Source organism: Alosa alosa, chromosome 13 (assembly GCF_017589495.1).
Source record: "Alosa alosa isolate M-15738 ecotype Scorff River chromosome 13, AALO_Geno_1.1, whole genome shotgun sequence".
In the NCBI taxonomy this organism is placed as follows: Eukaryota; Metazoa; Chordata; class Actinopteri; order Clupeiformes; family Clupeidae; genus Alosa; species Alosa alosa.
Window position 1 is genome coordinate 30260668 of NC_063201.1, and position 14167 is coordinate 30274834.

General features: G+C 42.9%; 1 protein-coding gene across 4 annotated transcripts; it reads left to right on the plus strand.

Moving 5' to 3' along the window:
* Window positions 1–651: 651 nt before the first annotated feature.
* ptpn3 (protein tyrosine phosphatase non-receptor type 3) lies at window positions 652–14106 on the plus strand. 4 transcript variants are annotated; one of them, XM_048260224.1, is made up of 28 exons: window positions 652–853; window positions 1109–1134; window positions 1282–1435; window positions 3748–3914; window positions 4086–4199; window positions 4360–4402; window positions 4716–4794; window positions 5263–5307; window positions 5419–5471; window positions 5982–6099; window positions 6307–6394; window positions 6895–6983; window positions 7137–7200; window positions 7867–7997; window positions 8231–8350; window positions 8503–8616; window positions 8730–8820; window positions 9138–9215; window positions 9380–9436; window positions 10429–10585; window positions 10693–10859; window positions 10945–11035; window positions 11145–11209; window positions 11418–11558; window positions 12416–12544; window positions 12871–13016; window positions 13097–13232; window positions 13316–14106. In XM_048260224.1, exons 4-28 carry the CDS (start codon window positions 3846–3848, stop codon window positions 13385–13387), a joined length of 2457 nt encoding a protein of 818 aa, XP_048116181.1. In that variant the 5' UTR covers window positions 652–853; window positions 1109–1134; window positions 1282–1435; window positions 3748–3845; the 3' UTR covers window positions 13388–14106. The 4 variants fall into 4 exon arrangements, with proteins under 4 accessions (XP_048116181.1, XP_048116182.1, XP_048116180.1 ...); XM_048260225.1 differs by having other exon boundaries at window positions 1109–1435; XM_048260223.1 differs by lacking the exons at window positions 652–853; window positions 1109–1134; window positions 1282–1435 and adding an exon at window positions 2550–2722.
* Window positions 14107–14167: the final 61 nt, after the last annotated feature.

Genomic DNA, 14167 nt, shown 5'->3' on the forward strand with positions numbered 1-14167 from the left:
CTGCCATAAGCCTACTCACCCACCCCAGAGTGTCAGTGCAATAGGAAGAGGAGAGAGAGAGAGCGTGAAAACAGGAGAGAGGGTAAAGGTGCTGGGAACTCAGCACTCCTCTATATTTGGATGCCTGGGTTAAAGAACAGCCAGTCCTGATTAGTGACATGAAGATGACACCCATACACTAACATGAGCTAACACACACAATCTCACATTTAAATATGAAATGAGCACCAGGGCCTGCTCTCACTGGTCAGTTAAAAAACCAATCAGGCTTGATGAAAGTTTTTGTTGTTAATCAAACATTAATTCTGTAAATAAAAAATATTACAAAATTCTCAAGTAAAAATGTGTTGCTTGTTGTCAAATGCGAAACTATTGGATTCATATCCAATAAAATTTCACATGTTTAGGAGCTAATTATTTGTACATGGGTAAGGAATAAATTATGTAACACTCACATAGTGAAACACCATTTGAAATATAATCGGTACAGCAGTGAGCTGCAAGTAAGTGCCAAGGTGTAGTTATTTGCATGTTGTTGTTTAGGCATACTGTCTTTCTTGGCCCTCGCAGATTATAAACAACACAGAGGAAGGGTTACTCAAGACACCAATGAAGCAGTAACCATATTCTCTCTGGTAATGGAAAAGAGTGCAGGGTGTATGCTTCTTCCTTCTACCTCCTCAAAGGTTGAATATTGAGGTTGTGAATGTGGTTGCGAATGGCATTGGGAGCTTCTTTTTTGATATGACTGAGTGAAAGCCAACTCGTTCTTATATTTTTACTTGTGTAAGCAGAAGAACCGTCATGTGGCTTCATATCTTTGGAATAGCATGTTGGGTGATACTCATAACTTGTAAGTCTGACTCAAATGTGAATCATGTTCCATCACACAGGGCAAAAAATATGTGTTCTTAGAAGGTAAAAGGGAATAACAAGGTCAGACAGAATTTTAAAGTAATTTAGATAGATATGACTTAGACTTATTTTACTTAGAGTTGTACTTTACTCAGCAAATGAACACATAACATACAGATAATAGATATACATAAATAAACATGCCACAGATTAAAAAGCTGCCTAACTGAACATATTCTGCTCTGTCTTGTAGCACCTCCCCCAGGACACAGGATTCTGGTAATGAGCCACCTTAAACACAACATCCTGACTTTTGCATCTGATCTAATTGCCTGACAGCACAAGTAGCTTTTTGTTCAGGAATTGTACAACTTTAAAATGCAGCATTTATTGAAGCCCCATAAAATGCCTCTTCCTTGTTTTCAGATAGACTTGTCACTAAGGCATGGGGACACCATGCTCTGAAGAAAGTGACCTTATAAGCGAAATGCTCATTTACAACTGGTCCCATGTGGCTGCAGATTAGGATGACCATTCACTGACCCCTTAATTTAATTACAGGCTCATTTCGACTGAAAAGGTAATTTAATGTTTTGATGTTAGTGAGCAATTTTACATTCAGCACATGGTGCATATTGTCTTATATCATTTTAGGAGTTGAGGAAAAAATAAATGCTCCACGTGTTTATTCTTTGGAATATCTAATTATGGTATTCACTCCATCATTTACTTTTGATGACTCCTATGAAACAGCAGCTTTACATGTATGATCCTGAGGAGTTAGCATGTCAGCATTTTGTTAATTATCATGTTGCCTGTTCAAAAGGGGTAGACTGTAACCTTCCATGGTTTTATTTCATGTGTATGTTAACTTATGTTTAACTGGGAGTATTAATGACCCCAATGCATCGTGTTGAGTCAAGTGTTGTCCTAGGACTTGCTTACTGTTTAAGAGAAGACCATTGCACAGTCCAGTGGCAATGTCCCAAATCAAGGATTTGTTAGGGTTCAGTTGCTGGATCAGTAAAGGACTCAGTGTTTGAAACCTGAAAGCATGCCTTTGCTGTTCATTTGGATAACTGCCTCATAGGTGAAAAAACTGACCCTGATCCAGAGCCTTCTCCACTGTTCCACTGTTCCAATTATTTAGCTAAAATGCAGGACTGATCAAACATGGGAGCCCTGGCATATTTGAGTTTTTTTGATGATACAAAAATGTACTTTCAAGACTAATTAGAAACTGATTAAAAGCTACACTGGTCTACAGGGTTATTGACTGAATGGTTATGCCTATAGTCAATTTCTGCTGTTCATATGCAAACGTTTCCTCGTTAAATTTCCATCACAAGACCAAACAAAATATGTCACATGGTTAAGCAGGCTAAGCCTACATTCCTTACTTGTATCAATACATAGGCTAGTTGAGGTCGAACTGAATGCGATTGATAGCGCGTAACGGGCTACTGTTCCATTCCATTGGCAGTCCTTAGGTTATGGGTAAGAATATGATGCGCGAGAAATGTGGCTTAGAAAGAGTCCCATCCAGACATGGCAAAGTCGCCTATAGGTCTGTCCTTTCGTTTTTTTGTCTCGACTGTTTCAAGTATGACACCTGTACAGAAGCCTTTAAGCCAATCGCGCCTGCGGTACACGCAGCAAAACCGCGCTTGCGTTAACAGAGAACTCGCGTGAAGATTTGCCTAGAAGGGGCGGAGTGCCACTGCTGCGATAGGGCACGAACGAAACAAACAAACCACAACACAATAACACTCACTTCCGGATGTCTCACCTGCACCATTGGCTCTCCCAACATGGAAGCATTAACTCTACGCACGAAATAAGAACTAGTTCGAGGCAGAACAATCAGGTAGGCACAGTTCCTTAAAACGATTTCGACATTATGGACTATTCCTATACGTATACTGAACACACTTCTCGCAAATGTGTGTTTGAGAAGTTTCTTAAATCGTGCGTTTAGTCATGGGTTACACCTAAAGTAATAACTTCAGGTAATGCCCGGTTACACCCTGTCATGGAAACCCAGTACCGACTTTTGTGCTTAACCCAAAGGAACGTCAAGCAGCCTGCCGAAGCCGCGACGTCAGTTTAATTCTCTAAGATGATCTAGTCACTCTGAACACATAGGCTACTGAACTCTAGAGTTCAGATGAATGCACGCCCTAAAGTTTTTCACGATGAGTAATGCTGAATAGCTTCTTTAGAAACCACAAGGAAAGAGGATTCTCTCAGTGACGATCCAGATTGTCAAAACCCAAAACAAGAACTTTTTACAATACATGTAAGCTATACCAATCAGTCTTACTGTGATTTAGACTAGGATATATTATATAGTTACACATAGATCTCCGTGATTCGCCACAACGCTTAACTGCACAGGTTCTATAACTTAGGATTCGCTCTTTGGCTAAAGGGACTCGATGTCGACAGAAGCAAGCGCGGTCTAGTTATTGGGTTGCTTGGCGAGTGCGTTGACAGCCCAGATATTCTACGCTTTACAACAATTGTTTCTAATATCAGCCTTCATCTTTTTCTCATTGGACTGTTCATGTTGTTGAGCATCTTTGACATTTTGAGGTGGGTGTGGCATATCTGAGTAATTTCACAAGAAAGCTATGGGTTATTTTCCGCTAACGCTGTGTGTTCCTCTGTGGAAGCACGCTTGTTAGGTGCATGAGCCCATTAGTTTGTGGAAGTTTAACAGCTTTAATGCAAAGTCACGAACTTTGTCGGCATTAATGCAAAAGCTTGCTCAGATAACTATCCTACGGGGACTATTCTGGAAAGCAACAGAGTGTCTTTCTTTCTGTATGTGACGGATGGGGGTGGTGTAAACATGCCTCCGTTAATGAAAATATGGGGGGTTTTTTTTAGGTGTGAGATTGTGGCCATCCAGCTGGAGTGCGCGATTGGTGTTGCACCATCACAAGCATTCTCCCCGTTTCTCTGACACCTTCTCCAACTCAACACTAATGCCATTAGCAGAGCTGCTCTGTGTGGTGCTCTTTCCTGATGGTGACACACATACCTTCCATGTCAATGTAAGTCTCTCTCTTGGTCTCTCTCTCCCTCCTTCCCTCTCTCTCGCTCTCCCCCTCCCCCCCTTCTCACAGCTAAGCATTTGATCTGAAGTCAAATTAGAATGCTGTTTTTGACTGGTGTGTATTCTGTCAAAAGTCCTGAGGGTTTCCCCCCCCCCTCTTTCCTCACAGAAACAGCAGGATGGCTCTGCCCTGTTCAGCGCTGTCTGTGCACAGCTGGCTGTGCAGGACACTCACTACTACAGCCTGCTTATATCAGAAAACACACTCCGAGAGACTTCGCCGGTAAGAGCACTTTTAAGTGTGAGGGCCTGCCCGTGTCTTAGTCAATTTTAGTCGAGTTCAGCATGTGTATTTACATTTGTGGATGCACGTGTGAGTAGGTAAATGTGACGTGTGAATGTGTGTGCACTTTATAACCGAAATATGTTTGTGCTCTCTGTAGAGGTGGCTGGAGCAGAACAAACCCCTGAAGAAGCAGTTGAAAGGTGAGCAAGAGCTGCCTTGCATTGGTGGTGGTATGTCGTACCCAAGGCTAGCCCCGCAGTTTCATCATCATATCTGAATGCCACCAGAGGCCTCAGGGAGACTCACAGCAGATTCTTACCTCACCAAATGAGCTCTGCTCAAAAGTCTGCTCTTAGTCATCCTGACCTACAGAGGTGTTCTTAATCTGTCCTCATCTTAGTGTTAGCCTTCCTTAGTTAAATATAAAAAAGACAATGCAATAATTCTGTATTGTTCTGCAAAATTATATTAGATCTCTCTTTCTTTCTTTCTCTCTCTTCCTCTCTTCTGCAGGCCCGTCGCCATTCTTCTTGAGTTTTAGAGTTCGCTTCTTTGTTTCTGATCCAAATTCCTTGCAACATGAGCAAACCAGGTGAGCTTACTACTGATCAATTATCAGTACTGTAAACTTTAATATCAAGTCAAGTTTATTTATCCAGACAATGAATGGATTTGGATTAAGAGACTTTGACACATCCACTGACAGTTGTTAATTTGATATTAACTTAAAGATGAACATTTGCTCAAAATTTGAAATGAAAATAAAATCAAACAACACTGGACAACCCCTGCATCATTAGCAGGTGTGGGCATGTACAGTAAGCTGGTTTGGTGACATATAGAGGCGATGTGTGTGTGTGTGTGTGTGTGTGTGTGTGTGTGTGTGTGTGTGTGTGTGTGTGTGTGTGTGTGTGTGTGATTGCCCTCTTTTTTGTTATCTTCACAGCAGGATGAGTTTCTAAGTATATTTGTGTGTGGTTGTGTTGTTGTTGTTTTGTTGCTGTGTTCTTAACTTGTTGAAAGTATATTTCATATATATTTACTATATTTTTACTTTCAGGCATTTCTATTTCCTGCAGATTAAGAGAGATATTCAAGAGGGCAGGTAACACAATCAGACATACTGGCTCAACTGGCTTTTGACTTTATTTTACATATTTGTGTGTATGTGTTTGTAGAGTGGGCCAGTGTACTAACTATTCTGTGCATGTTACAGATTGAAATGTCCTCTCAGTTCTGCTGTGGTTCTTGCCTCGTATGCAGTTCAGTGTGAGTCTCTCTCTCTTTTTATTTCTCTCTCTCTCTCTCTCTCTCACACACACACACACACACACACACACACACACCTTGCTCAAATGGATTAAGAGTAATCAGGTATTAAATCAGCCAAGTTAGGTAAACTATTGGTGCCAGTACTGTATCCACTGTTCCTTTAGGTCATATCTGGTATGATCTAGTGTAGTACTGGAGGTTGGTCTAAAGGATCTCTTGGTCAGTTGCGTGGAACCTGTGGCTGACCCCTTTTTTGGCACACAGCAGACATCTATTCCTAAAAAGCTTCTGTGTCTGTGGGGTTTTACACAACTGTAACAAAGCCTTGATAAAGGAAGCTCACTTAATCCAATTTAGTTTGCTCAGTCAGCCAATTAAGCGCGCACTCCCGACATGCATTCACATGCTATGGAATGTATACTAATGGACCCATACAGTACAAGTAATTGATGACGGGAATCAAATCAGCCATCAGGCCTCACGGCACTCTCTTTCTATGATTGACAGCGGAGCTTGGAGACCACAAACCTGAGACTCCATCAGGGTACCTGAGCAAGGCTCACTTTCTACCTGAACAGAATGAGGATTTCCTCCTGAAAGTAGAAGCACTGCATCCACAACATAGGTATTCATGCATGCCCATGCATGCACCTGGTCAGTAACTCCTCTCCCCAACACACACACACACACACCATTGTTATTATTCCCTAATGCAAATGTATATGCATAAGGACATATTTTTTCTATAGTTTAATTGCAAGGTGATTTCCTCTGGTTTGTGGCTGTGTGATCATTCATATACATACATGCGTTTGTGTGCATCCAACCACAGGGGCCTCTCTCAGTGTGAAGCCGAGCTTTGCTTTTTGAACACAGCTAGAACGCTGGAACTCTATGGAGTGGAGCTACATGTTGCAAAGGTAAAACAGCACACACACACTCAGGCTGGCGCCGGAGGCAAGGGGGCCAGGGGGCTGTGGGCCCTCCCACTTTTGTTAATCAACAACAACGCCCACGCTGCATGCATCAAAAATGGAGAAGGAGATTAACCATTGTAGTGGTAACTAGGCCACTTCTTATATTGCCTTGTTTATAATTTTTTTGCAGATTGTAAGATAACTTTCGGCACCTGTCCTTAGCTGTTCCATAGGCTACACTTTGGATGAGAATAAGCAAAAATATGTTCAAGCCTTGTGTTATACACTCAAGATCTATTCGATGTGTTTCAGTTTTGGTTTAATTCGTAGTTTAAAGTTATCCTATGCAGGAATTTACCTCAAGGAAGAACTCCCTTTAAATAGGAAGAAACCTTATTTGCATTATTTTGCAACTGTTACTGTTCTCATATTATATTCTGTAAGTCATTTTGGATCAAAGTGTAAGCTAAACACTTAAATGTTCTTTTTATCTGTACCCTCAGGATGAGAGTAAGTCCACCCTATGGGTGGGCATTGCCTCGGGAGGCGTGGCTTTGTTCTGTAATCTGATCTGCACCAGTTTTTTCCCTTGGTGAGTCATAGTTCCCCTTCATGCTTAATTGTTGTGATTTTCATGTGTGTGTGTGTGTGTGTGTGGTGTGTGTGGTGTGTGTGTGAGAGAGAGTGAGTGTGTGGAGAAGGGGCATCCATCTATCTCTAGTCTTAATAGAGTTTTGTTTTGCAGGATAAACATAATCAAGATTTCATTCAAAAGGAAAAGATTTTGCATACACCTTCGAAGAAAACATGTATGTCAGATAAGTAGAGATGTCCTTGTATTTCAGTGTTGTGTATATTCTCAGTCTGTGTAAGAAAACGTTGATAACACTTTAAAGGACAGTGCCCTTGTTACAGTGTATCTAAACCATGAAGTATAGTATACCAAACTGGGTAACAATGTGTACTACCATGTACTTATCTTGTACATACATGATGGGATTTCATGTAATAGAACATGCTTGTCACAGTACTCTGCCAAAGTGCTTCTGGGGAAAAAAACTGTTGTTATTATGGTGTGAGACTGAGGGAGATGGCCCTCTAAAATTAACCAGCTTATCGAGGCTGTATTCAAATCTAAAGAGGAAGTGAATGTTTTAGTCATCTGCACAAAACAACCACATTGGTATAATAGTTATATGTGTTATTACATGCAATTAAGCAAACCAGTTAGGTAGTTCATGGTTAGTATGGCTTTTCTTATTGATTCTAGCTGTAAATGTAACTTTACTGGAGCTCAGAAACATAAGCAGAACAACTGAGCCAATACACGTTGGAGTGCATGTTACCACTGAGAATCTGTACTCAAAATTGCATGATGTATACATAAGAACATGGTATTGTGTTTTGGTGTGTGTGTGTGTGTGTGTGTGTGTGTGTGTGTGTGTGTGTGTGTGTGTGTGTGTGTGTGTGTGTAGGGAGAGGTGGGAGAGCAAGTGGTATCTGTCTGCATGCAGAGTTCTCGTAACTGTAAAATCCTCTGGAGATCGTGTGTGGACCATCACACGTTTTACCAACACAGGAACACACACACAGCACCCACATCCAGGTATGTACACACCCATACCCATACTCATACCCAGCCACACTGAGTTAGAGTGAGTAACACAAGCGTAGTTGTGCATGATGGTTCTGATTTAATTTGTTTTGTTTTATTTAATTAGTTAGTAATTCTCTCCATATTCATTCCATTGTTCGTGTGTGTGTGTGTGTGTGTGTGTGTGTGTGTGTGTGTGTGTGTGTGTGTGTGTGTGCGTGTGCGTGTGCGTGTTTGTTTTGAAGGCCACTGTACCGCAGACTTGTGACTGGCAAGCTATGGGACTCGGCTCTGAAGACTGGCTCAAGTGAACACCTGGAGACGCAGAGCCTCCCCTCCAGATCTCCTCCAAGCACACCCACCTGGTATGACAACAGAACCCCCCCCCCCATCCTCTCCCTCACACTCCTAAATCTCCTGATCTGGCTGTGTGCTGACGCACTGCTCTCTGTGTCCACATGTGCACCCTGCGCTCCTGCGCACTTCAACGCCACCGCTGAACTCTTCCCTTCTGAAGGCGGAGTCCACGCATGAGGCATGACGTACACAAGCCACGGCCATCCTCTGTCGATAACCTGACCGGTGAGACGAGTGATGGAACGGAGACTGAAGAAGTGTTTTACACGTACAGGTATGTGTCCACACACCGGTCATGCCATGCCATGTTTTCATTACATGCTCATACATTAATAAAGGCCTTTGGTCAGTGTAGTCAATTTTAATCTGATGGTTGTCATGGCAAAGGAAAGTTCAAGACGATAACACTTCAAGCACCCTCACGCCCCAACATGATGAAGTCATCACTGGGGAGGAAGAGGAGTCACCCTGGGAGAAGGTGTGTGTCTGTGTGTGTGTGTCTGTGTGTGTGTCTGTGTGTGTGTGTGCGTGTGTGTGTGTGTGTGTGTGTGTGTGTGTGTGTGTGTGTGTGTGTGTGTGTGTGTATACACACTCTCCCCTCTCTTTTCACACTGGGACACCAGACAACCCATTAGATTGCTGTAATGAGTTAAAGTGTGTGTGTGTGTGTGTGTGTGTGTGTGTGTGTGTGTGTGTGTGTGTGTGTGTGTGTGTGTCTTACATGTATATGTATGTATAGTTCATCAGAGCTTACTTCTAGAGCCCTTCATCATTCCAGTGCTGGGTGTGTTGTAGGGGCTGGTGATGGATGGTGATTTGTTGTTGGTGAGAATAAGCCCTGACCCAGATGGCAAATTTGGGTTCAACGTCAAAGTAAGTGTGTGTCCTGGATGACACTAGCATTGGTGTCAGTGGGATACATTTGATTGAACTGAATAAGTGAGTGCAATTAGCGGTAATTAGAAAGCCAGATATGTGCCGGTGTAATTTATATGAACGGTAGAAACTATTTGCAAAATATTATTTTTGTTTTCCAGGGAGGTGTGGATCAGAAGATGCCTCTTGTCATATCGCATGTGAACCCAGACTCCCCGGTAATGTTTAATGATTTGTCTTTGCTGTAAGGGTCTTGTCCTGTTTCCCTAGCCAATACATTGATTTTGTATTCCACTGTGTAGCTTTTTGGGTACTTCCTGTGTCCTGTGCCATGTGCTTCTCTCCCTTGTCCCTGTCTCCGCCCCTCATCTGAGTCTAGTTCAGTCCCTGATTATCCACAAGTTTCCTACATCCCATGAGGCCTTGCATCAAAAATAGGCACAATATCCGCTTCTCAGTATAATGAGTGGGACGTGTTTGATGGGGCTTTTATAAGTTGAAGTTTTTCAGACAAATTATTTTTGATTTGTCGTCTTGTGGGAGGCGATGGAAACTGCACCATCATCGGCAGGAACACTCTGATTTAGTTTTAGGCTTATGTTTCTAAAAAGTATTTTAGCCACTTAGTCCAGTTATATGTACAACCACAAACAGCAACATGTTGTCCCTGAGCTCCGTAACGACATCTCTCATAAAGGTTTGCTACTCTACACAGTAATTAATAATCCGAGAAATACTTCTTCACTAATTAGCACACAAAATACCATAGGTATACTACTTCCACCGCCTCACCAGAAGTTTTACCCATTTTCTTCTTTACAGCAGCACCCCCTGGAAACTTGTGGATAGATTCATTGTGTTCACCTGTGTCCTGTTATCCCCAGTATATATAAACCTTCAAGTCTCCTATACTAGTATTTTGCCAGTCTTTGTTTGCGCGCACACTGCTGTTGCTTGCATTTTAGTTCTAGTTCTATATCTGTGTTTTGTCAGTAAAGCTTCTCGTTTTGATCCCATGTTTGCATCGTTTTTGTTTTCATTTGGGCAAACCCTACATTGCGTGTATCAATGACAGCAAGAGAGCGCTTGTCAGTGACTGCATGTATTATCTACCTGTTCTGCCTTCCTAAAGGAAAGTCAAATGTTTCTTTATGTGCATGTGCGCATTGCATACCATGTCCAATATGTCTCTGTCTGTGTGTGTTTCTAGGCGGCCCAGTGCACCCCGGCGGTGTGTGTGGGGGATGAGTTGGTCCTGGTGAACGGAAGGGATGTATCAGAACACACACATCAGCAGGTGGTCATGTTCATCCGGGCCAGCCGGGAAACACACACCAATCACCTCACACTGCTGCTGCGCCGCCGAGGTAACACGTGCGCGCGCACACACACACACACCAAATATATAAGAGGTCTGTAAACTATGTCATATAGCTAGTTCTTACAAGTGTGTGTGTGTGCCTGTGTGTGTCAGCAGGTGTCACCCTCCGTGCTGTCCCCTCGCTCCAGATTGACCTTGGCCTTTCTATGCTCGGGGACATCTCTGAGACAGCCAATCAAACGCCAGGACAGAGCCTGGAGGACTCTATGAGCAGACTGGAGAGGGGTGTAATGACCGGGACTTTACTGATGCAGTTTGAAGTGAGCCAGGGTGTGACCGAGGGTGTGTAAATATGAGAGATTGACCACTGCTGTGTTCATCACCGGCTTCTCTGTCTGCCCACAGAAACTATACAGAAGAAAACCTGGGCTCACGTACACAAGTGCAAGGTTGCCGGAGAACACAGAGAAGAATCGTTATAAGGATGTTTTGCCATGTAAGTCACAGCTTGCTGTGCACTCTCACACCCTCATTTGATAGCACCTAGTCATTTGATGCAGTCTCATTCATGGTCACATCCATGACTTGGACTCTGTCTCCTGTAGACGACATCACCAGAGTGGTATTAAAGGGAGACAGTGATGACTACATCAACGCCAATCATGTGAAGGTAGCTGCACTCAAATGCATACCACCCACAAATTCCAGGAATGCACTCACAGGCCCCTACATGACACTCAGTGGCCTGCTCTGTCTCTGACTCACCGACTGGGATTCACGTAAACATTCCCACTCACAGTCCCTGTCGCAACTTGCATGGAATAGGTTGAGAAATGGGTTTGTTTGTTTGCGCGCGTGTGTGTTTTGTGTTTATGTAGACGGAGCCAGGTGGCGGGGTGTTGCGCTACATTGCTGCTCAGGGGCCACTACCAGTCACCTGCACACACTTCTGGAGGTGTGTATGGGAGCAGAACAGCACGCACATAATCATGCTCACCACACTCACCGAGAGAGGGCGGGTGAGTAGACACACACACACTCACACACACACACACACACACACACACAAATGTGTATAGATATTATTGAAAACGTATGCACACACTTGCCTGTTTATAAAAACGGAATTATTTATGTTACCTGTATATTATAACCTAATTAGTCACATGTGAAATGTACTTTTACACATTCTAATTACATGCTACATTATTCTGGACACAATAATCATACTCATGAATGTCTATGATCAAAAGTTATGAACAAGACAAAACCAATTATTTGAAGTTATTCTCATTTACACAAACAGACTAAGTATTAGACATTATGGTGATGGACATTTCAAAGAGTTCAATGTGTGAATATCATTGCCACAAATCATTTTAACTGTTCACTGTTAGCTGTTGATAGGGAACATAAACAGAAGTATCTAAACAGAAATAGATGTGAGTGTGATAAATATGACTGTGTTGCTGAAAAGAGCCATTACATATTGGTAGTGGTGGAAATGAGTCAGTCTAGTGAGCAACTGCTACATGGTGTTAGTTTCACATCTTGATGTGAACGACGTGCAGAGGAAGCCAGGGGCTGTGGCTGAAACTTAGACCACTGTGGTTGTGGTCAGACGGTTTACCTCTAAATGTCTGAGAGGGCAGGATAGTCTCAAAGTTTACTGGGTAATTATCAACAATGTACAGGAAATCCAAAGGAAATATTTAATCTCCTTTTGATATTGGAGAGTATGACAATCCATATAAGATGGATAGCACTTGTAGAGCTGGTAAAATGGTTGGACTAAGTGTTTTGAGCTGGTTGGTGTTGCTGTAGGAGTTGACTGTTGAACTGCTGCCTCCTCCCTAAACCCCTGTGTCTGCTCCAGACCAAGTGCCACCAGTACTGGCCACACCCCCCAGAGGTGAGGGAATACAGCAACCTGCAGGTGTGCTGCCACTCAGAGGAAGGCAACCTGACCTACGTCACCCGAGAGTTCACACTCACAAACACACTGGTAAACACACACCCACACAAAGAGGAAATACTGGCACACACACACACACACACACACACACAGGGGAAATACTGGCACACACACACACACACACAGGGGAAATACTGGCTCAGACACACACACACACACACACACACACACACACACACACACACAGGGGAAATACTGGCTCACACACACACACACACACACACACACACACACACACACACACACACACACACACACACACACACAGGGGAAATACTGGTATTCACACACAAACATACCCTTGTTTACTAGGATTTCTCTCTCTCTCTCTCTCTCTCTCATTTTCCCCATACCAGACTGATGAGCAGCGCTCTGTTACTCACCTGCAATACGTGGCCTGGCCGGATCATGGTACCCCAGACGACGCCTCTGATTTCCTCGACTTCATCCAGTCTATGCGCAGGCGAAAGAAAAGGATGGGCCCACTGATGGTCCACTGCAGGTAAGGACATGTCCAAATCCACTCATTAACTGCCCGCCCTAAACACACATTCTCACTGTCACATGATATTGTTTGAGCAGCGCAGGGATCGGACGGACAGGTGTCCTCATCACCATGGAAACAGCGCTGATGCAGATGGAGGCAGGCGAACCTGTGTGTCCACTCCAGATTGTCCAGTCTCTGAGAGAGCAGAGAGCTATGATGGTCCAAACACCGGTATGCATGGTGTACACACTTGTGATGTTCAAAAAGTTGTACATTTGTTTGTGTTTTATATTGTTGTTTTTTTTCTCTTTCAGTGCCAGTTCCGATTTGTGTGCGAGGCCATCTTGAAGGTTTACAGAGACAAGCACAAAACACCTGGACACTGAGAGGGGCCTTGAGGGGTGTGGAGCGAAAGCGATGACCAAAGCTGCTGTACATGTTTTTTTGTATAAATAAGTGCTTCTTAATATAATATAATAAATTAAATGTAGTGATGGTCCGAATACGCATTAGAGAGCCAGAGAGCACTTTGACTACGACTACTACTGCTACACACACACACACACACACACACACACTAGAGAGAACAGTGAGAAATACCTGCACATCCTAATTTGCTGTTGTGGGAAGTCATAAGAGCATCATCAGAAGTAGCACATACACAGTGGAATGTGTTTTGTTTCAAAGTCTGTATAATATCATAGACATATAGGGGTTCAAATGTTAACTTAATTATCCACACACACACACCCATCTGTTGTCAACTGAGAAGCAAAATATTTTGCAATTCATTCCTTCATGTCACATTCCTTCAACTGAGAAGCAAAATATTTTGCAATTCATTCTTTCATGTCATTTGTTTCTTAGCCATCTCTCCATGTTTTGGCACAGAGACCATCTCACTCAAGAAGCGGAGAATGCTAAACGGGAAAGTGTTTTGGATGATTGCATGTTTGATTTGATTATTTGATTGATAAGGGCTCTCTTCGATGTCTCTTTTCTTACACAGAAACACTAGAACTATGACCTCAGTAACAATCCCTGGTGCACAATAAAAAAATGTTTAATTTCTGCCAATAAAATCAATATGGTACAACTACTAGAATGATGTAATCTTTTTTTAAATACCACGTAAACACACAAATACATTCATGCACACCACTGTC

Excerpts from the sequence above, each read along its gene's own strand:
- ptpn3 (XM_048260225.1), top strand. The coding sequence starts at position 3,846 with ATGCCATTAGCAGAGCTGCTCTGTGTGGTGCTCTTTCCTGATGGTGAC. Across the intron at positions 4,795-5,262 it reads TTGCAACATGAGCAAACCAG|GCATTTCTATTTCCTGCAGA; the intron begins GTGAGCTTACTA and ends TTTTACTTTCAG. Across the intron at positions 6,100-6,306 it reads GCACTGCATCCACAACATAG|GGGCCTCTCTCAGTGTGAAG; the intron begins GTATTCATGCAT and ends ATCCAACCACAG.